The following is a 21847-nucleotide window of genomic DNA, read 5'->3' on the forward strand; positions in this document are numbered from 1 at the left end:
AAAGGACACTCCCCAGCCTGCCTACCCCACTTCTTCACTGCCCCAACCTAACAAGTAGGCACTCACGCCTGTGGTTCTCATTTCTGTGGTTGGGCGGGGACCGAGTCTCCTGGTCTTGGGCTTCATCCCCCTCCTCGCTGGCCAGGTGAGTGTGAGCGTAGTGGTAGCTGAGCCCCGGCCGGTTCTTGTAGCGCTTGCCACAGACTAGAGAGGAAAAGAGGAAGAAAGGGAGAGGTGCAAACATTAGCAGCCCGTGCAGACACCACTATCATTCTCCCATGCAGTGACCCCCATCCATCCACCCCAGAGCCAGGCTTCCCTTAAAACTGTCTCCCACCCCAAAACCCCTTTCCCCTACCCAGCAGAACCAACACCCTCATAACACGGCTCATGGAAGGAAAACTGTAAAAGTAAAACATGAAGTTTTACGTTGGAGTGCTGTGTAAGCACTCCACCATTTCTAGCTGTGAGACCCAGGGCAAGTCACTTGACCACTCTGTGCCTCAGTTTCCTCAGAGCTAAAATGGGAATAATAACAGTACTTACCTCATAGGGTTATTGTAATAAGTTAATCTCTATGCAAAGTACTTAAAACAGTGTCAGGCACGTTGTAAGCGTAATTGTTAGGATGTTGAATTCAAAGGGCCCTGGGAATCTACCCAATCCTACATCCCATGACACAGATGAGGCAAGTGAGACCCAGCAACACCAGGTGACTTGCCCAGGAACACACAGCTAGTTGGCAGAGCCACCAGAACCCATGTCTCCTGGGTTCCTGTGCACTGTCCCTTCCACCACTCCACCCCACCATGGTTGGCCACTGCAAACACTAGAAAAGTTTTATCTGGATAATACTTTTGATGTCTCACCCAGTGATTTTGTTCCAGAAACACATGCTCCACTTACACCATGAACGCCATGGAGTTAAGGCATCCTTGGTGGGTGTAGTCACCAAGAGCTTGTGCCCCTGATGCCCCAGGGCAGCCAAATCTGTAAAAGGTGCTCTCACAAGTACTACCTCTCAAGTGGGGCAGTTTGGGCGAAGGGCAGCGAGCAATCGAAATCTGGCTTCTTGGAGCCAAGAAGAAAGGGCAGCAGTTCTGTTAGTTAGATGCTCAGTTCCTGGGATGCAGAAGTCTGGCTAAATGGCTCAAGGCCACACTATCACCCTCGAGCTCCCCGCATAGACTTCTTATCTCAGCCCCTGCGGGGAGAGAGCATTGCTGGTAGCAGAAACCTCGAGAGTCTTCACGGTGAAACACCCATGCCAACCTTCTACACTTGCCCCCAGCCTGGATCCCCATCAGAGCAAACCAACCTGCTCTGCTGGAGTGCTTGAAAGTTACAAAGTCTAAAAGACTTCTCCCTTGTGCTGACATGACTGAGTCCTACAAGAAAGCATAAATGCTTCACAAGGTGGGAAGAGCACAACTTCAGCATCTGACCTAAGTTCAAATCCCAGTTCCAACTGCTGAGGTTCACTGGCTGGTCCTTAGAGTATAGAGAAGTGCTGTTGGCCAGTCATCTTATCCATTACCTTTATTACTTCTGATAGAGTTTCTCTTTCTACCAGGTTCTCTCGGGATTTTTCAGTAGACAAACATTGGCCAAGATAATGTCATTTCTTCTTCCCCATATTTACATAGATGATTTTTATCTTAGCTTAGATCATTTATAAGAATCACCAAAACAATATTTTTAAATGGCAAAAGTAAGCATTTCTAATGGAGCAGATTCAGCACTTCGCTGTTTAGAATGATGTATCTGGCTAATTTTTAGTCTTTACCAAATGTAAGTAGTTCCTCTTATTCCTGTCACAGAGTTTTATTACAGGAGAATTTATCAACTACCCTTTCAGCAGCTACTGTAATATGACTCTCCTTTAGTTTGTTGCTAAGATAAATTATGTTGATTTCCTAATATTTCCAATTATTGAACCATTCTTGCATTCCTAGAATGCACTCCATTTGATCAGAGTATATTATTCATTTGATATACTGCTGCATCCTGTTTTCTAATAGTGCTTCTTGAATCTGTGCTAAGACTTGAGCTCAATCTACAATTTTTGGACTATCTTTTATCAGGTTTCAATTTTATGGTCATGTTGATCTCTAAAAATGAACTGAAGAGTTTTGCTGCGTGAAATTGGACAAACCGTAGCTCTGTGCCTTTTCTTTTATCTGAAAATGAGGATAACAGTACTTATCTTGAAGGATGGGTAAAGGGATTATAAATAGCATTTGTAAAGTGGCTCTCTCAATACCCAGCACATAATGGATGCTCAATAAATGGTAAGTGAGGGGCAAGGGCTGTCAGCATTGTTTGCCACATCTTAATTACTGGACCTTCCTAAAAAGAGGGACTTTGACCTTTGCCTCATATTATAAAATCTGGCAATTGGTTGGACTTCCTTGATAAGGCCAGATGAGAGTTTGAAATTCAAGTTGGTGACCTAGTGACTATAAATTCAAGGCCCAATGTTTAGCTCCCACTTATAAGTGAAAACGTATGGTATTTGATTTTCTGTTTCTGCATTAATTCACTAAGGATAACGGCCTCCAGCTGCATCCATGTGCAAAGGATATGATTCTGTTCTTTTTTATGGCAGTGTAATATTCCACGGTATATACTAAACACTGGGTACACAAAGGCATAAAGATGGAAACAGCAGACTCCAAAAGGGGGAAGGGAAGGAAGAGGGCAAGACTTGAAAAACTACCTATTGGGTAGTATGTTCACTATCTGGGTGACGGGTTTAATAGAAGCCCAAATCTTAACATTATGCAATATAGGCATGTAACAAACCTGAATCTAAAATAATAAAAAATTAAAATAAACAGGCCTATCATTGACCGCTTACATTCATATATTCTCTCTTCTTCTCTCTCCTAAATATTTCAAAAAATAAAATAAAATGATGTTATGCATCTCAATTCCATGTGACGCAGTAAGCCGGACCCAAAAAAGGCCCCGGAGGTGCACTCCGAGTTTGCTTGTGGCTTTTTCTATTTAACCTTTTAGATGATCTGAAGTTAATATACAGCAAATTATGGGGTCATTGCATATAAATCCATTTAGTCGCCAAGCATACTGTTAGTAAAAAATAAACGTTTATTAAAAATAATGATATTGATATCAGTATTTATACAAGGAGGCCTCAGCCGCCTCTGTAGATCCCCAGTTTAAACTCATAGCATTTCATTTTTGCCATTTTGTTATGTCAATCATCACTGTTGCTTAATCACACAATTTCTGGATCTTAATGGTCATTTGGTGTATCTAGAGAAATGTTTTATTCCCATTAACTCTAGAAGCCTGTTCTGGACACCACTGATAGGAAACTCACCACCATTCAGAGCAGGCATTTCTCCTCTAGACTCCTTGAATTATGGCTATGTCTGCACTGAAGGACCTCTCTTAAGGACAGTTTCATATCAATTTCATCTTGATATCAACAACTCCACTGTATATGTTGACATATACATACTACACATTCAAAACATATTTGCTGAGTGGCTGATGAAGGAATACAGAACCACTTTGTGGGAAAGCCAGGAGTTGGGGGAAGAGGCAAGCTTGCAGAATCTAATACTTCTATCCACATTAAGCTCAGACTCATTGTTCTTAAAAATCTACAAAACCAAACCTAAGCAAAACGCTCCCTCTCTCTTTCCCCAACATGGTAGAAAGTAATCATACTTAGAGCAAATCTTTTCGCTAGAACAGAGATTCTCAAACAGTAGTCCCCAAACCAGCACACCATCAACATCTCCTGGCAACCTGTTAGAGATGCAGATTCTTGGACTCCATGCCAGACTGACTGAATCAGAAACACTGGTGGTGGAGCCCAGCAATCTAGAGCCCTCTAGGTGATTCTGGTGCACACTAAAGTTTGGGAACCACTGGGCTAGAAGGCTAGACCTATTTCGGCTTGACTCCACCCACCCTATATTCACCCGTCCTTCTAGATGGATGGCCGTGGCAGGCAGGGGCAGGGCAGGCAGCCCTGAGGCCTGTGTTCAGTTATCAGTACAATCTGGACCAGACAGTCCGTGGAGTTCCTGGAAGCCAGACTTCTTCACGAAGAGACCCCTGGATGGAGCTCCATTTCTTTCTTTCTTTTTTTTTTTTTTTGAGACAGAGTTTCGCTCTTGTTACCCAGGCTGGAGTGCAATGGCGCGATCTCAGCTCACCGCAACCTCCGCCTCCTGGGTTCAGGCACTTTGGGAGGCCGAGGCAGGTGGATCACGAGGTCAAGAGATCGACACTATCCTGGTCAACATTGTGAAACCCTGTCTCAACTAAAAATACAAAAAATTAGGTGGGCATGACGGCGCGTGCCTGCAATCCCAGCTACTCAGGAGGCTGAGGCTGGAGCTCCATTTCTAACCGTGTGCTTGTACCATGTCACTCTTTCATCACCAGGTCTTCAAGAAATACTTATTAAACATCTACTATATGCCCCACCCTGTGGCACAAGAGGGACAAAGATGAATAAGCCCCAGACTCCTCCGTGGAGGAGGTCGCAGTCTAGCATGGATCTGTATGTAAACAAGCCAGGGAGAGGAAGGTTGGAAACAGTGTGAGCCCCTGCCGGGCAAAGGGGGATATCAAAGAGGGGCCAGGAAGCTGGCTTGAGTGAGTGGGGTAGCTTCCCAGGAGAGGAACCCCTGACGTGAGCAGGACTTCAGCAGGCAAAGCAGGACCAAAGCACCTGCAGCCATCATCTCTGCGAGCTGAGAGAAGTCTAACAAAGGTGGAGAGGAGGAGTGGGGTGAATGTGAGGGGGACTAACAGGAGAGGAAGCTGAGCAGGGCTTTCCCCGACCTCGGGGCAGCCAGGGGAGGATTTTATCCTGAGGACCAACTTAAGCCGATTTATGTGTTAGAAACACTGCTTAAGATTGTAGGGCAGAAGATGGATTTGAAGGTGGCAAGGGGTTATTTTAATTGTTTACCTGTGAAGCAATGAGGACTTATGCATGGAGGGGAAAAATGGGGTGGGAGAGGGTTAAAGAGAGAATCTGGTGGAAGAGGGAGTGAGCAAGAAAGCATGGAAGAACCTAGAAAGACTAACTCGGCCTTCCTGGCCGTGCCCCACCCAGCCCCGTCCACCTCTCCAGCGTCTTCTGACACCAGGGTCCGCCTCCTGTGCAGCCCTCCTGCTCGTTGGCCTTTTCATTTATTATAGATTTTTCTTCCCACCACAGAGTCTTCGCACAAGCTCTTTCCTCTGCTAAGAATGGCCCCATCCCCAATTTGCCTGATTAAGGTCTAATCATCCTTCTGATCTCAGTTCAAATGTCCTCCCCCAGGGACATCTTTCCAATCAAAATTAGAACCTTAGTTCTTCTGCCTTCCTAGGACTAATCACGTGTCAATACAGACAGTCCGCAATTTACAATGGTTTGACTTTTGATTTTTCAACTTTACAATCATAAAACCATACTTTAAGGACCCATACAACTGTTCTGTTTTTCAGTACAGTATTCAGTAAATTATAGAGATATTCAATGCTTTATTGTAAAAAAAGGCTTTGTGTTAGATGATGTTGCCCAACTGTAGGCTAATGTATGTGTTCAAAGTATGCTAGGGCTGGGTGCAGTGGCTCACACCTGTAATCCCAGCACTTTGTGGGGCCGAGGTGGGAGGATCCCGTGAGCCCAGGAGTTGAAGACCAGCCTGTGCAATATGGCAAAACCCTGTCTCTACAAAACATACAAAAATTAGCCAGGCATGGTGGTATGCACCTATAGTCCCAGCTATGCAGAAGGCTGTGGTGGGAAAATGACTGGAGCCCGGAAGCAGAGGTTGCAGTGTGCTGAGATCACACCACTGCACTCCAGCCTGGGTGACAGAGCAAGACCCTGCCTCAAAAAATAAAATAAAAAAGTGGGCTAGGCTAAGCTATGACATTCGACAGGTTAGGCGTATGAAATGCATTTTTGACTTAGGATATGTTCAACTTCTGATGGGTTTGACGGGACATAGCCCCACCATAAGAGGATGAGCATCTGTGTGCATCTCCCCCACGGGCGGCAAGTGCGGCAGGTCCTGTGTGTCCACAGGTGCTGTGTCCCGATGATCAGCACAGGGCCTCGCTTGCGGCAGGTGCTCAATGTCAGCTAGGGAAAGCAAAGAAGATGCCCAGGTTTCTGACTTGGGCAATTGGGTAGAAGGATGAAGGAGGAAAACCAGATTTAAAGAAGGAAGAGAATGAGTTCAGTTCACCTGAAGCTGGGGAAAGAGACATAGATTTTGGAGTTAGCAGGGTGGCAATGGATGTTGTGGGTATGGGGGAAAGTGTCAAGAGAGATTGTGGAAGAGAAAAAAAGAGGTGCCTACGCAGGAAAGAACTCAGAAAACACCAGGATCTTAAGAGACTGTTGGAGAAAGAGAAACTGTACAAATCTGTTTAGAAAGGGTTGAGTGTGGCAGCTCACCCTTATAATCCCAGCACTTTGGGAGGATCACTTGAAGCAAGAAGTTCAACACCAGCCTGGGCAACATAACAAGGCCCCATCTCTACAAAAAAAAAAAAAAAAAAAATTCAAAATTAGCCAGGTAGCATGCACCTGTAGTTCCAGCTACTCAGGAGGCTGAGGTGGGAGGATCACTTGAGCCCAGGAGGTCGAGGCTGCAATGAGCCATGATCATGCCACTGCACTCCAGCCTGGGTGACAGAGAGAGATTCTGTCTCAAAAAAAAATTAACAAATGTTAAGAAAGGCTCACACAGGAGTGAGCAACATAAGCCAAAAGAATAGAGTTTCAAAATGACAGTAACAATGACGCCACCAGTCACAGCTCCTGCCAACAGCTATTGAGTGTTTACCGTGGGCCAGGCCCATTCCAAGTGCTTCAAGTAAATCAACTCACAGTAACCTGTATCCCCATGTTAAAGAAAGATGAGGAGATTCCGCACCGAGGCAGAGCCACAGTAATAAATAAGATGCGTGAGAAGGGTCAAGAAGGTTGGAGACTGAGAGGAGACCACTGGATTTGGCAATTGGGAAGTTGCCTTAACAAGAAGAGAATCTGCAAAGTCGTGGAGCACAGCTACAGGGTGCCCCGAGAAATGAGGAAGTGCTGACGGGCCAGCTGTGCAAGGGAGGAAAGAGGGAGGCTGGCGGGTGGAGGGGAGCTTGGGGTCAGAGGAGACCAGAGTGGAGCCTGCATTTTACCAGGCTAGCTTCTGACTCCCAACTCCCAGTCCTTCGAATGATTTCATCACAGGGGCAAGAGGAACAGCAAAGACTTCCAAGATTTATTTTGGTTGGATTGCATCAGGATCAAACTGCTTCGTTACAATGGAAAGAGATGTCTTGAAACCCTGCTTTGACTGGCTTAGTGAAGCCAGCACTGTTTCTCCTTCTGTGTTTAATCATGTCTTCCTGTCACTGCAAGCACCATGGACCAGCTTCGTGAGCCTGCGACCTGTATGTCTAGTTTGGGTCCGAGTTCAGAAAGGCCCCACGCTTGGTTTAATGCCCTGCTGATGCCATCTTGAGATTCTTAATATTTATTGAACAAGGGCCCCCGCACTTCCATTTTGCAGTGGACCCTAGAAATCATGCAGCCGCTTCTAGAAACCTGTTGGACTCAGAGTGGAGCTCTGGGACTAAGTTACTCCAAATCGCTGACCTGATAGTATGAGAGCTGCCAAGGTAAACCCAGGTTCCCCACCAGCCCTGAGTCAGGCATAAAATTCCCTTCTGAGATAACCTTGAACGTCTGGTCAGAGTGCTTAGCCGCTCAGGAGACATCATCTCAGTGCCATCAGCCACTCAGGCCTGGCTTCTAGATCGCCTCTGCCCTCAGAGAGGCAGACTCTGTAGCAGGTAAGCAGGCAGGCTCAATTTGAGCTGCCTGGGTTCCAGTCCCAGCTCTGCTGTTGACTGTGTGATCTTGGGCAAGTTCCTGATCCTCTCTGTGCCTCAGCATCCTCTCTGTAAAACAAGGTTGATGATGACAGCACACCTACTCCCAGCAGTGAGACCCAGGGGAGAGAATGCATTCAAAACAATGCCCAGCTCATCGGAGGTCGAGGCTGTTCTCAGCTGCCCTCATCACCACTGCAGTCAAAGTGGCCCAACAAAGAGAATAAACCCCAAAGTGGGGAGTTATTTCTCCTCTGAAGTCTGGAGTGGAATAGAAGGAAAAGGGGGTGGGAAAAGAAACATTTTCAAAACAAAATACTGAAACCATCTGCTCTCCTTTTATCATGTCGCATTCTCACTCTGGAAATATCTGTCGTGCGGAATGAGCCTGAGCCCCAGGAGCGCTGAAGCAGCAGAGCAGGCCATGCCCCAGCTTCCCACTCCAGTCTCCTTCCCCAGGGGCAGGTGCTTTTGCATCAGGCACCTCTGAAGCCACCACCCCTGGGACCAGGCAGCCCTGCCTATGCACAACCCAAGGTCCTTCTTTTCACCTTGGCAAGCATGCACCTGGATTTTGTGTTCCTGGCACGGTGCACATGGAGAGCAGTGGCTGTGACAATAAGGGAGGTCCAGCTTGCCTTCTCTCTCTCCTTCCCCCTGGGGCGGATCCATCTGTCAAGCTGCAGAAGGAGTGTTTGCCCACTTCCCAATCCAGAACTGGATTCTGCAGGCAGGACCTCCTGTCTGGAGTTACGGATGCCTTCAGTGCTGCTCCAAAATATTTACTGCATGCCCCCTGCCCCCTTCAATCCCACCCCACTCACTCCTAGTCTGGGTGGGGGGTGGACGGGGAGGGAAAGGGAGGAGGAGGAATCAGGGGCAGTTTTTGTGAACAAAGCCACTGCAGCAGACAGCAGAATCCTTCCTGCCGGGGAGAAGCGGCAGCCTTCCCCACTGATAACTTAATGACTCTGGCACATTTTCATCAGCCAAACTTGGAGCACGCAGTGGGTATCTGAGCCAGTGGTTTCCAAGAGACTGAAAGCAGTGACTGAAGGCAATTACAGGATGAGTGTCCCAGAGACAAAGCCTGTGCCCCAGGAGTCACCAGCCGCACCTCATTCCCAGCTCTACCCCGTGGCACTGACATACAACCCTGAGGATACCACTTCCTTCTCTCGGCAGCTGGACTTCCTCATCTGTCACCCAGGCCCCGCCATGCCCAGCAGCACCCATTCTCATGCAGAATCTCACAGCTCAGGAGGCAAGGATCCCTATTCCACAGATGAGAAAACTGAGTCTGGGGGCATTTAAGCAATTCTCTGGATGGCACAGCCAGAATTTGAGCCCTGGTCTATCTGCTTTTGAACCACGCATCTGAAAAGTATGCTGGTGAGTCTCTGCTTGGCACTGCCTCCCTCCCCTCCTGCCCCAAGGGCCTGGGGCTGACAGGCCTGCTCCCATGACTTGCTCTCAGCAAGAAGGAGGCACCAGCAGGAGAACGGGGGCGGTGGGGGGGGATGGGAAGAGAAACACGTGGGGACTTGGGCCCTGCCCTGTTTGGCCACTGTGCTGTACAGGAGCTATACAGGGCCCTCTTCCAAGACTCCAGCCCTGCCTGGCTCTGGGAACCCCATGTCTGCCCTGCTCCTTGGAGCTGTGGATAGGGAAGGCTCCCCGCTCTCCCTGTCAGCACCTTCATCTCACCCACACCTTCAGAATCACTCTGGCATCACATTCCTTTACATGTAGCCCTTCTGAGTGGAATCCCACGTCCTGCCAGATACCATTATGATGCATATTCACCCCCTAGCAGACTGGTTCATAGAAGTTTGGGGCCACCAACATCTCCCAAAAACCCTCCGTCTTCTCTCTGCAGAACCATCTGGGGGATGGAGAAATTCCTACAACCAATTCCCCCAAGCGGGGAGAAGACTAACTGAGAAAAGCCCAGTGTGACTCCCAGATACAAACTCAGATCGGGATAAAGCCCAGGAGATACTTCCAAAAGCCACCTGCTCAGGCTGGGTACACAGGGTACAGCTCTCCATCCCACAGCCACTTCAACTGCCCGGGCTTTTCTCAAAAGCCAACAGCGGATCCACAGAGCTCAATGTGATACAAGTCAAGGCTTCAAGATTTGTCCGGGTCCTGCGATGTTTAGGCCCACCCCTGTTTAAGTGAAAAGAAGCCCCTTTGGGCAAGTCCAGGGCTCCAGCACCCAGGCGGGCTTCTCCTCCCTCCCCTGCCCTGGAGGCTCAGAGGCCAGCAGAGTTGATGGCCTTCTGGAGACCCAGGGTCTGGCCCTGGGTCTGATACTAGCACCCTTGGACAAATTCATACCCTTTTCTGGGTCTTAATTTTCTTTTCTTTTTTTTTTTTTTTGAGACAGAGTCTCACTCTGTTACCCAGGCTGGAGTACAATGGCGCAATCCTGACTCACTGCAACCTCTGCCTCCAGGATTCAAGTGATTCTCCTGCCTCAGCCTCCTAAGTAGCAGGGATTGCAGGTGTGCGCCATCACGCCTGGCTAATTTTTGTATTTTTAGTAGAGACAGGGTTTCACCATGTTGGTCAGGCTGGTCTCAAACTCTTGACCTTGTGATCCACCTGCCTCAGCCTCCCAAAGTGCTGGGATTACAGGCATGAGCCACTGTGCCAGGCCTTGATTTTCTCAACTGCAGAATACGGGGGTTGAACCAAATGATCTCTAAGTCCTTTGCATTCCAGCACTTCACAACTCTCTGTACGTCCTGAAGCTATTATTTCCTCAACTGTGATAGGAAAATGATGAGGCTCCCAGGGGCTAGCTACAGCCACCTCCCCTCCATCCCACTCTGCATGGTTGGCAGTTCCCATGGCTTCATACCTTCTTTCAGGCCACCCTTGCTGCTTATTTTAAACCGAATTCCTTTGGATGGAAACACAGGGGGCTGGGGGTAGGTGTGGGGTAAAGCATCCTGATTTTTCACAGCCACATTCCTTGGGGCCTGGCAGTGAGCCAGGATCTATCAAACTCCAGTGACCCAAAAGCCCAGTGTCTTCATCGAGGGAGAGTGTCCTGCTTATTTTAGGAATTTACTAGATGTGAGGAAGAACAGAGACAAGCAACCAGACTCTTGTTTCAACATATTCCATCACCTGATTCTGGATCCTCAGCAGGGAAACGCAGAAACCCCTAAAACCAAAGCATGTGTTACAGGAATGTTTCCCGCCTGCTGAGAAGCAGGGTAGCAGAACGCAGGCGAACTCTGGGGTCTGCCTTCTTGGGTCAGCTAATTTGCAATGTGACCTTGGGCAAGCTACTTAATCGCCCTAAGCCTCGGTTTCCTTGTCTGTAGAATGAGGGCAATTTATTGTAGCTCATGAGGAGGGTAGTGAGAACTGCAGTTCATCTTTGTACAATGCTCAGCCCAGCACCTGGCACACAGCACATGTTCCACAAACACCAGCTAATTTTGATCATTCATGTAACTTGATCAGATGACTTCCCTAGACGCTGACAGCTCCAGCAGCTCGGGCACAGAACACAACTGGGGCCCCGGCTCAGGTGTTAAATAAATACCTTTCCTAGATCTGGCATAAAGAAAATAAACATTTATTGAGAACAGCTATGAACCAAGCAGGGAGCTAATTGTTTGTACACATTGTCTCATTTAACCTTCTTGGAAACCCGATAAGGTTAATATTATTATCCTCACCTAACAGAACAAAAAACCAAGGCTCAAGGAGGTTTTGCGATTTGCCTCAGGTCGTGGCTAGGAAGTGACGTGGTAAAGATTCAAATCCTGGCCTTCTGACTCCAGAGCCACCTTCTTCCAATGGCATCCCTCACAGGGCAGTGTCTTTGATCCCTGATTCTAGTGAGTCCTATGTTACCATGCCCTTAATTAGCTTCAATTAAGAGTGACATCGAATTCTCTTTTCAATTTTACAAAAAAAAAAAAAAAGAAAGAAAAATTTAAATAACAAATGTCATTGTCAACATTTCTGGGGAAGGTAAAAAGAGAAAGGTCAAAAATCAGACCTGATTCCTCTCTGCTGAGGCAGCCCTCTTGCTAGCGCTCTCTCTCGACATCTCTGTACACCTCGCATGCTGGGACATCAGTACGGCCTCAATTTCAAGCAGGCCTTATTTGTGAGTCCAAGGCTATCCAGTGTGATTTACCACCCCTGCCTGAGGTAGGCCTTTTTCCACCTACAATGTCAGTGTAAGTTCCTCAGTTCCTTTGAGGAAACAACAAATGTCCATTAGCATCTGTTAGATGTTTCTGCCTGGATTTACTGCCATTTCCACAAACGCATATGTCAGTTTCATCACTCTCCCAAAATTACTCCCCCCTTTAGAATATTCCAGTTAAGCCTCCCCTTGTGTCTCAACAACTCAAGTGTAAGATGTCAAGAGTCATCATTGCCACCTCCCTCTCTCCTCTTCCCTTCTCTCCACACCCTGTCCATCATCTGCCAGGTTCTGTGAATTTTGCTTTCATTAAGCCTTCCTTGTCTGCCCCGTCCATTTCATTCCTGCTATCATCACCCTCCAGATTTCATGTCTTCTCCTAGCTGACTAGAAAAGACCCTTCTTGGTCATCAGGCTTCAGGCTTTCCTCCCTGAACACCAAATCCTACAGATCAACCTTCCTAGTGATGTCCCCAGGATTGTCATGAATTACCTCTGACCATGCAGGCCAACCTCTAAGCCAGGGGTCCCCAACACCCCAGGCTACAGACTGAAACCCAGGCTGCACAGAAGGAGGTGAGTGGCAAGTGGGCAAGCAAAACTTCATCTGTATTTACTGCTGCTCCCCATCGCTCAGATTACCACCTGAGCTCCGTCTGCTGTCAGATCAGATTAGATCTCACGTTAGATTCTCATAGGAGCACAAATGCTATTGTGAACTGCTCAAGTAAGGGATAGGTGGTCCACTCCTTATGAGAAGCTAATGCCTGATGATCTGCCACTATCTCCCATCACCCCCAGATGAGACCATCTAGTTGCAGGAAAACAAGCTCAGGGTTCCCACTAATTCTACATTATGGTGAGCTGTATAATTATTTCATTATATATTACAATGTAATAATCATAGAAATAAAGCACACAATAAGTGTAATGTGCTCAAATCATCCCTAAACCTGCCCGACCCCTGGTCTGTGGAAAAATTTTCTTCTATGAAACCAGTCCCTGGTGCCAAAAAGCTTGGGTACTGTGGCTCGAAGCACCTCAGCCTGATGTTTCCAGCAATCCTGGTCTAACTCTGAGCACCTAGTCTCCCTACCCACATGCTCTGGATTAGTCGAGCTGATCCATCCTCTGTCCTGGTATGCACATCCCACGTTCCCTTCTCCAGACATTCAACAGTTTGAAAGCACCACTGTGCTGGGGCTGGGCTGCAAGTTGATTCTGGCCTGGGCCCTGCCCTCAGAAGGCTCACAGTCCAGCCTGAGGGAGCAGAGAAACAAACTGTCATCGCGCACTGTGGGAGACAGCCTGGGAGGTATGCACAAGGTACCAGCAGCTTCCAGAAAGGGGGAGTGATAGTGTGTGTGGCAGGGGAGGGAAGGAGAGTGAGTGAGAGGAAAAAAAGAGAGAGAGATGAATGACTGGGATCAAACCCTGGCTCTGCCATTTATCCACTGTGCGACCTCAGGAAAGTGAATTAACCCCTTCTCTTCCCAGTTTCCTTATAGGTTGAAGAGTTAATGTAGATGAAGCCAATAGAACATTCCAGGTCCATAATATAGGTCAACAAACTTCAGCATTATCATTATTACATTTTCCCCCTACCCCTGGACACACCATTCATCCCTGGGAGCCAGCATCGATTCCATGCGTGTGCCGTAAGGGCCTCCTTGGCATCCTGGGGCCACATCCTATGACCCAGCAGCCCCTCTTCAAGTGACCACTCCCTCCTCTGTTCCCTCAGTGCACACTGTCCCCTCGATGAAATACCGCCCGGCAGTGTGCTATCTCCTGCGACATCAGCCTTTCTCCTTCCAAGTATATTGGAGAAAGAGAAAATCAGAAGACCAAGGTGGGAGAAACCTTTGCGAAGCACGTGCCACATGCAAAGCTTTTTACATACATCATCGCAGTCAGCTTTCCCAGCGCGCCCCATCCCCACCACATGCCTGGGGACACGGAGACTCCCAGCAGCCAAATGACTTTCTCGATGTCACAGATAACAAGCAGCAGAGCCACTCCACAGTCAGGGCACATCCTGCTTCACCCAGCTCTCTGCAACCTGGCAGACCCACCAGGCTCCTTGCTTTCCTCTACCTCCCTGCCATGACTCAGAATAAGAGAGATCAAAGGCCATGCACCAGGCCCTGCAGCCTCACAGCTGTGCTTGTAGGAAACAGTAAAGCATCATGCAAAGGTATAGCTGGAAAGCTGGAACAGTGCTTTCTACAGTCAACAGATTTTAGACTGTCTAAACATCTCACAGGAGAACATTGAGCAAATTAGGAGACATGTCCATAAGCTGTGGCACAGCTGCATCATGGAACACTACTCAGCCCTAAACACGATGTCATAAAAATGTGTGTATTACAGAAAGATGTTTCTGATGTATCGCTGAGTGGGGCAGAGGGGCATTAAAATGGTACGTATCATTTGAGTCGGGGTGTGTGTGTGTGTGTGTGTGTGGAGAGAGAGAGAGAATGAATTCTAGAATGGAATGCAGCAAAACAAAATGTCAGTTATCTCTGAGGAGTGAGATTATGGGTGACTTTTATTTTTCCCTCTTACATTTTTTGAGACGGAGTTTTGCTCTGTCACCTGGGCTGGAGTGCAATGGCATGATCTCAGCTCACTGCAATCTCTTTTGCATATCTGTAATTTCTGATTCTTCCACAATGAACAACTACTATTTCCATAGAAAAAGTTACTTTAAAACATAACAAAAAGCATCTCTACAAACGTTAATATCAACCCTATAATGGGTCATCCACACAGTAATAGGAATTGTCACAAAGTCTGCATCAAGAAACAGTCAGTGGAGAACAAGGTTGTGACTGAAGAGAAAAGAACTCCAGAGGGTGTGGGTCACAGCCCAGAAAAGGCAGGTGTAGGTGAGGAGGTTAACACCAAGATGCGAGCCCTGAAGGAGAGGAGGCGGACATAGGAGGGTCTAGGTACGCAAAGAGAAACTCCACCCTCTCCCCCGCCCTGCCTCTGCCCAGCCCTGCCGAGCACCTGCAACCTGCGTCCATGACACAATGGTATTTAAATATTTAAACTGACCCAGCTTTGCTGGAACGGGCGCACTCAATCTCCAGGGATCAATCCCATGCCACATGCCCCACTCCACAAATCAAGTTTCTGGGGGCACCGAGCCTTTCCTATCCTCCCCCATCCAAGGACCTGCAAGACAACTGAGTGATGAGCCTGGCTTCCCTTCAGCAACAAAAGCAGCGAGCCTGAAGGCCACGTTATTGGCTTTTCCACTGCAGCTTGAAGCTAAAAGCACATGAGTCTTAAAGAATATGGGCCTTAATGCCCTCAAAAAAATTTTTTTTTTAGCAAAACTGCAAGAGTCATCTAACTGTCCCTGCTGCATGCAGGTAAGGGTAAAACCAGGCTCGTTTAAAGGAGGTTGAAGTCAAGCAGATTTTCTGGGACTGCATTGGGTTCAAGGTTTTGTCTGTCTAATCCACCAATCCACCCCTCCCATCACACCTCTTGGCCTGTGGCAGTTTCCCATTAAATTCCCCAGTCCACTGCTCCCTTCCCATCCTCCAGACATCTTGCCTCCCAGTAAAGAGCGTCATTGTTAAGCTGCTGCCTGGGAAGAAAGGTGCCACCGTAGGGGAAAGGAGTGATGATTAGGGCAGTCTGGGGACCCAAGGAAGGAGCCACTCCCTCATTGACAAAGGAGGAAACCAGTGACACAGCAATTGTGGTATAAACCAGGGCTAGACCTCCAGCCTGCTCCTCCCTTCAGCCTGATACCCTTCTCTCTGAAGTACACCACTGCCAAGAAGCAAGGGACTGTAGGACGGGTAGAGACCCTAGACCCTATTCTGATACTACCCCCACTGGGCATGGCTGCACACACCCCTGCTGGGTTCCAGAAGGGAGGCAATGGGGCGAACTGGCCACACAATGGAAGATGCATATCGTGGGGTGGAGGCAATAGAGAACAAAGACTTTGCTGATCCAGAGGTTGCCTGGAGAGGACCCACCTCTGGTGTGTGACACCGGGCATGACTCAGAAGTGAGCCACGCTTCCAGGAGGGCTTCAGCCACATCTATTCGCCTTTTGTCACGCATCTAGCCTAATGCCCTAGTTCGGGGGCAGAGATTTTAATCGATTTAAATTGAACAGGCTGGAAATCATACAATTCATTCCATTCCACTTCAATGGTAATTACTACCTGACTCCAGCTTGCCAGCCCTGATGCCTAGATATTGCCCGTCAACGGCGGCCAGGGCTTCACCTCATAAATAACGTGTGCATGCTCATTAATTAACTTTGAAAACGTTTTTTCCTCAGGCCTCAAGAGAACCAAACTCCAGGGTAGGAGGGCATACTTAAGGGGCAGTTAGGATGGAAGATGTCCTGGGGTGTGACGGTTCTAGAGTCGAGGATGCTGGGATTATATCCCAGTGTCCGTGTCATAGATCCCAGCTGTGTGACCACGGACAAGGCCCTTCACCTCTCTGAGCCTCAGTTTCTTCATGGTAGAATGAGGCTGAGTGTCCCTGCCTCTCAAGGTTGGTGTGGGGTGTGGGGGTTTACAGAGCTAATCCGCGTGAAACGCTTAGCCTAGTGCTCTACACACCCTAAGCACCCACTCGCGGGAATTAAGACCGTGATTCAGAAAACACTTCAAGGAATAAAGAAAACTTCCCACATGGCTTCCCTTGAGTCTGGCAAAAGGGCACATGCCTACTTTGCTCCTCCCTGCATGGCTAATGCTCAGAGACAAAATGTTCTCCTGAACATCATACCGTCATCACCAGCTTCTTTTCTGTGATGTTTCCTGAACAAAGAAAATGGAAAAGTGGGTCTCTCATCAGGAGTCTGCTCCAATGACGCTAACAGAAAAATGCAGGCTTGGGAGCAGTGAGGAAGAGAAGAGGCAAACTCTCGAAATGACTGTTAAAACTCTCTAGCAGCCCAAACCCAAGGATAGCTTCCATATACCTGTCCCCAGTGACCATCCCGCCTATAAAATGGGGCTAAGGATACTGCCAGGATTTAAAGGGACTAAGTGAATTAAAAATCAAGTGCTGGATTGCTGAGTTGTATATCAATGCGGAATAAATGGAAAGAATAGATTCTAAGGAGACCAACTAAAACACTGATGCAAGCCAGTGGCAACCTGCCTGGAGAATTCCTGGAGACTCCAGAATGTCCAGATGCAAAGAGCAGGGAATAATAAGAGCTGAGCAGTCAGGAGCCAGAAGCCTGCATGTTTCAATGAAGCCTTGTCACTGTCAAAAGCCAGAAGACACAAGAATCCCCCGAAGCGCTCAGAAAATGCAGGCCCCTTGGCCTTCCCTCCAGCGATTCTGATACAGGAGTTCTGATGTGGGGCCCGGGAGTCTGAATTCTAAGAAGCAACTAGGCATTGCTATGCAGATGGCCCAGCCTACAGTTTCACAAACACCACCAGCCTTTTCCACAGTGGCCTATTCAGTTGCTTTCTTTGTATGTAACGAACACTTTTCCTTAGGCAAGAGATTAAAAGGGAAGAAACAGAACTTTAATCCTTAAGCTTGGTAAACTTTCAAGGTAATTAAAAGAGATTGGTTGCTTGCTGGAAAACAAAGTATTCATACTCCCATACACCACGGATTGGGTCAAACATAAATCATATTCAGATGATTTAACGTTTCTCTGAGATGGAAGAAATTCAATGACTGAGTGAAAGGCATCAGGCACACTCTCTATCACCTGGAGTTAGCAGCCACGATCATATTCCAGCCACCCATTTTGAAAGGGAAGCTTGTACCAAGAGCACAATAGGACAGCTATATTCAGGAACGCATTCCAGAAAGGGTTAAACAAATCACATCTGAAAGATAGCTATTACCACTCCACATAAACCCAGAAAGGGGTTGGGGTCCAAGGTGATCTAATGTTTTCATAAATAACTCAAAAGATGGAGTGGGAATTATGCAAATCACACCATAGATGATACAAAAATGGCAGGGATGGCAAATCTGTGGAGAATGAAATTTAACTACTGGGCAATGTCTTTAAATTTGTCTTTATTGAATCTTGTATATTGAAGTCACATATTATTGGATCTGTTTATTGAGACTCGATGGGACCAAATGCAGGGTGATTTATGGAAGAAGGAATAATCAAATGCATAAGTGGAAAAGAGCATGCACCTAGAGAGGCATTGGCACCGGGGCTAGGAGGGGCTCCGACTGGGAAGTTGTTGAGAGGGTGGACAGGGTGAGGGGTGGCCAGAGACTTCTGTCCTCTACAGACACTGGGCCATGCTAACAGCTGCTGCATAATGTAAATAAGGAAATATGTCTACTGCTCTGTGAGCCACCTGGACTTGATGCTACTTCCAATAGGAGTGCCATGCTGAAGTGTAGACCTGGAGGGGAATTCCGAGCAGGGTGCCACAGCGACAATGGGGTGGGGCCCCAGGTCAACCAAGAACACATGTTTAGAAGGCTTCCCAAATGGACAAAGGCCTAATGTGCCTATTAGTTGGGAAAAGATGCACAAACGACAAGGAGACCTGTAGGAGAGAACATCTTCAGCTCCTGTTAAGGAAAAACACTCATTCAAAGCACAGCTGGCATCATGGAAGAAAGGGCAGCTTATGGTAACACCATCCCTGGGGACGCTCGAGGAGGCGGCCAGACACCTCTCTACTTAGGATGCATTAGAGATTATTAAAAGCACTCCTTGCCCAGTTTGGGGGTGGGGGGGTGGGCCTCGTGACCTCTCCAAAGGTCATTTCTATCCCAAAGGATCACATGTCTGAAGGGCACCAGATAAAAATAAAGTCTATTAATCATTGAGCTGCCACACAATTTCCTAAGAGAGCCAGAACAGAGAAGGGCAATCGACGGTGGCCCCTGCTCCACCAAGGGAGGGAGAGGGAGGCAGCACACACATGTGGGCAGAGCCAAGAAAGCAGTCACTGAGACTTCCAGAAAGCCTTCCCCACTGTCAGGCCTCCCAGGCACTACAGGGCACACAGGAGGCTGGAGAGAGCCTGCGGGGCGGGCATCGGGAGAGAGCCCCAAAACAAAGCCACAGGGGCTCAGGAGAGAGCACTTGATGCAAGCACTTTGTGCACAAAGAGGGGTGTCCGGTAGGACCCCCACAAAGGCACTGCATGGCGATGATCCACAAGGAGGCAGAAGTCAGAGGCAAAGGTGAGAGAAGAGGAACTGGGAGGAGTGAATTCGAAGAAAAGGGCACAGAGGTGTGCGTGTCTGGGAATCCATGGGATTACGACTGGCTGGGAATCCAGTGAAAGCTGTAGAGAGAGAACAGAAAGAAATCCCACCATCTATGGCAGCAGACAATCACATAAGAAAATACAGCTTTTTAAAAGAGGAACGAAGGGCTGGGCATGGTGGCCCACCTCTGTAACCCCAGCACTTTGGGAGGCCAAGGCAGGAAGATCACTTGAAACAGAGTTCAAGACCAGCCTGGGCAAGACCCCATCTCCATAGAAAATTTTAAAAACATAGCCATGCATAGTGGCACAGGTCTGTAGTCCCAGCTACTGGGTATGTTGAAGCAAGGGGACTGCTTGAGCCAGGAGGTCAAGGCTGTAGTGAGTTATAAACCTATGATTGCACCATTGTACTCCAGCCTGGGTGACAAAGTGAGAGCCTCTCTTAAAAAAGTTAAATAAATAAAAATAATAGAGTAGCAATGCCCCAGTTCCAAAGCAGCTGTTGGCATTCTTGATAGAGGGGCTGGCCCAGGCAAACACAGCTGGAAAGGCCAAGGGAGTCTGAGGGCCCTTCCCAGCCCATGGCCTAGAGCCAGCCTCTCAAGGGTCAGCATGCTTGGGCCTCTACATATCAGACCAAAAGAAAATGCAATGTAGGAAGCAAGAACCAGGCCAAAGCATCAGACCCCATGCCCTGCTCCCTCCACATCCTGGACTGACATTGCTTTGGGGTGGAGACGTTACCTGCAGTAGTCTCGGGAATGGCATCTGCACGGACTATCATGCAGCCAAATGGGGGTCATGGAGTTTGAGTTCTTCTAGCAAAATGTTCTCCAAACAGCTGTCACCCCATCGGACAAAGAACAACTTTTTGAAATCAAAAGAGGCCAGTGAAGGTGGAGAAAATCAGTACGACCCCTAGCGTGCCCACTGGGCAACCCTCTCCCCTAGTTCTCTCCCTGCCTTCACGGAGACTGCAGACCTGGTGAGATGGGTGGGATGCCCAGAAGGAGCCCCGTGCCAGGGTCTGGCCTTGACTGCTTCACTACCATCCTCGCTGTAGCCCCTCCCCTCCTATGGTGAAGCTCTGCACCCTCCAGAGAAGACGGCAAGTGAAGATCCTCAGGAGTATGGTGGTGAGACCTGGCCTCCCATAGAATGAGCAAACGGTACCCAGTACAGTGAGAAGGTGACTAGGGCATGGGTTTTCAATCTGCCACCCAGTGCTCTGCCATCTGGAGCTGACCACTTCCCTCCTCAAGCTGCAGGTTTCCCAAGGTCCACCCACTGCCCTGGCTCCCTAAGACCTCCCGTGGGCTCCCTAGCTCTGTCTGCAGACCCTAAACCCAGGAGCAAGCCAGGCAGTCACTTGTCCAAAAGATGTTTCTGAAGCAAGCAAGAAAGGCTGGAGATGGATCGAGGGCCATTTGTTAAAGTAAGTCATTGTCATAGAAAGATTCATAACTTGCCCTACCTAGGACAGGAGAGAAAGAAGGAAAGGAAATTAAAGGGAAACAAATGAAAAGCCACGAGAACCAAGTAACTCTGTCGGAGAGTTTTGAGTTATGCTTTTGTTTGTAACTTTCTGAAATACAGAAAGAAATAGAGGATGAATCTTAAAGGAGACAGAGAGAGCGTGAGAGAGAGAGAGCCAGAGGTGGCCACGCGGGAGGCACGGCAGGAGGCACGGCAGGAGGCGGGGGCCGCAGAACTGAGGGCAGGGCCACCTGGCTGGCTTCCCCTCTGCAGAAACACCCAGGGCAGCAGTGGTCCAAGGAAGTGGTGACTGCGGTGGAGGAAGCAGGCAGGTAAGCTGGGGTGCGGATGGAGAGGAAGAGGCAAGCGTGCACTGAGGCTGGCAGGCTGGCAGCCCAGGAAGCACAGGGAAGGGGGGCCAGGGGGTAGGGTCAGAGGAAGGAAGGTGGGACCGGCCCCGTACTTACTGTCACAGACGTAAGGTTTGTCGTGGTCTTCCTGAGAGGCGGCATCGTGCCTCCTCCTGCCCCCCGCAGAGCCACGAGCCTGGAGAGACATTGGGGTACAGATGTTTGTTACCATGGTCACCACTACGGCTCCGGAACACGCGCTCTGCAAGGCCCAGCACCCCACCTGCAGCTCCTTACACCATCTTCATCCGAACTTTTGTGCTAACACCAACAGTCCTATCTTACAGGCGAGGAAACAGGCCCAGAGAGGTCAGGGAACTCGCCCCAAATCATTCATCTATGTCATCTCACTAAATATTCACACCTCCAAGAAGTGGTTTCTACTCGGGTCCCCATTTTACAGATCAAAGGACTGAAGTGATAGAGAGGTTAAGTAGCTTGCCCAAGTCATTCGGCTACTCAGGGCAGCCACACTGAAAAGCCCCCCTCTACCGAATTCCCACACACTACTGTGCCACTAAGGGCCCTTCCTCCAGCTCCTCAGCCTTCTAGCCTCACTGACACGCTGAGGATGACAACCCCAGGTCCCTCAGCTGAGCAGCTGATGCATGTATCAGGAGCAAGTCCTGATGAGGGCAAGGAGGCGTAATCGCAGTTGTCTTCCTAGGTTCCTGTGCCCACACGTCCCACCCCTCCGG

The 21847-nt window shown here is 48.6% G+C and overlaps 1 protein-coding gene across 12 annotated transcripts in view; it reads right to left on the reverse strand.

Moving 5' to 3' along the window:
- DPF3 (double PHD fingers 3) overlaps positions 1 to 21847 on the reverse strand; it is a 289593-nt gene that overhangs the window by 86794 nt on the left and 180952 nt on the right. For all 12 annotated transcript variants that reach the window (XR_013521362.1, XR_013521359.1, XR_013521358.1 and 9 more), the window contains 2 exons: positions 21207 to 21285; positions 67 to 204 (listed from right to left, as the gene is read on the reverse strand). Coding sequence is in view for 3 of the 12 variants with exons in the window: in XM_002754072.6 (XP_002754118.1) it covers positions 67 to 204; positions 21207 to 21285 (217 nt within the window). In the remaining 9 variants the exon portion in view is untranslated. The remainder of the gene's footprint in view (positions 1 to 66; positions 205 to 21206; positions 21286 to 21847) is intronic.

The sequence above is a fragment of the Callithrix jacchus genome, chromosome 8 (assembly GCF_049354715.1).
Source record: "Callithrix jacchus isolate 240 chromosome 8, calJac240_pri, whole genome shotgun sequence".
NCBI classification, from domain to species: Eukaryota; Metazoa; Chordata; class Mammalia; order Primates; family Cebidae; genus Callithrix; species Callithrix jacchus.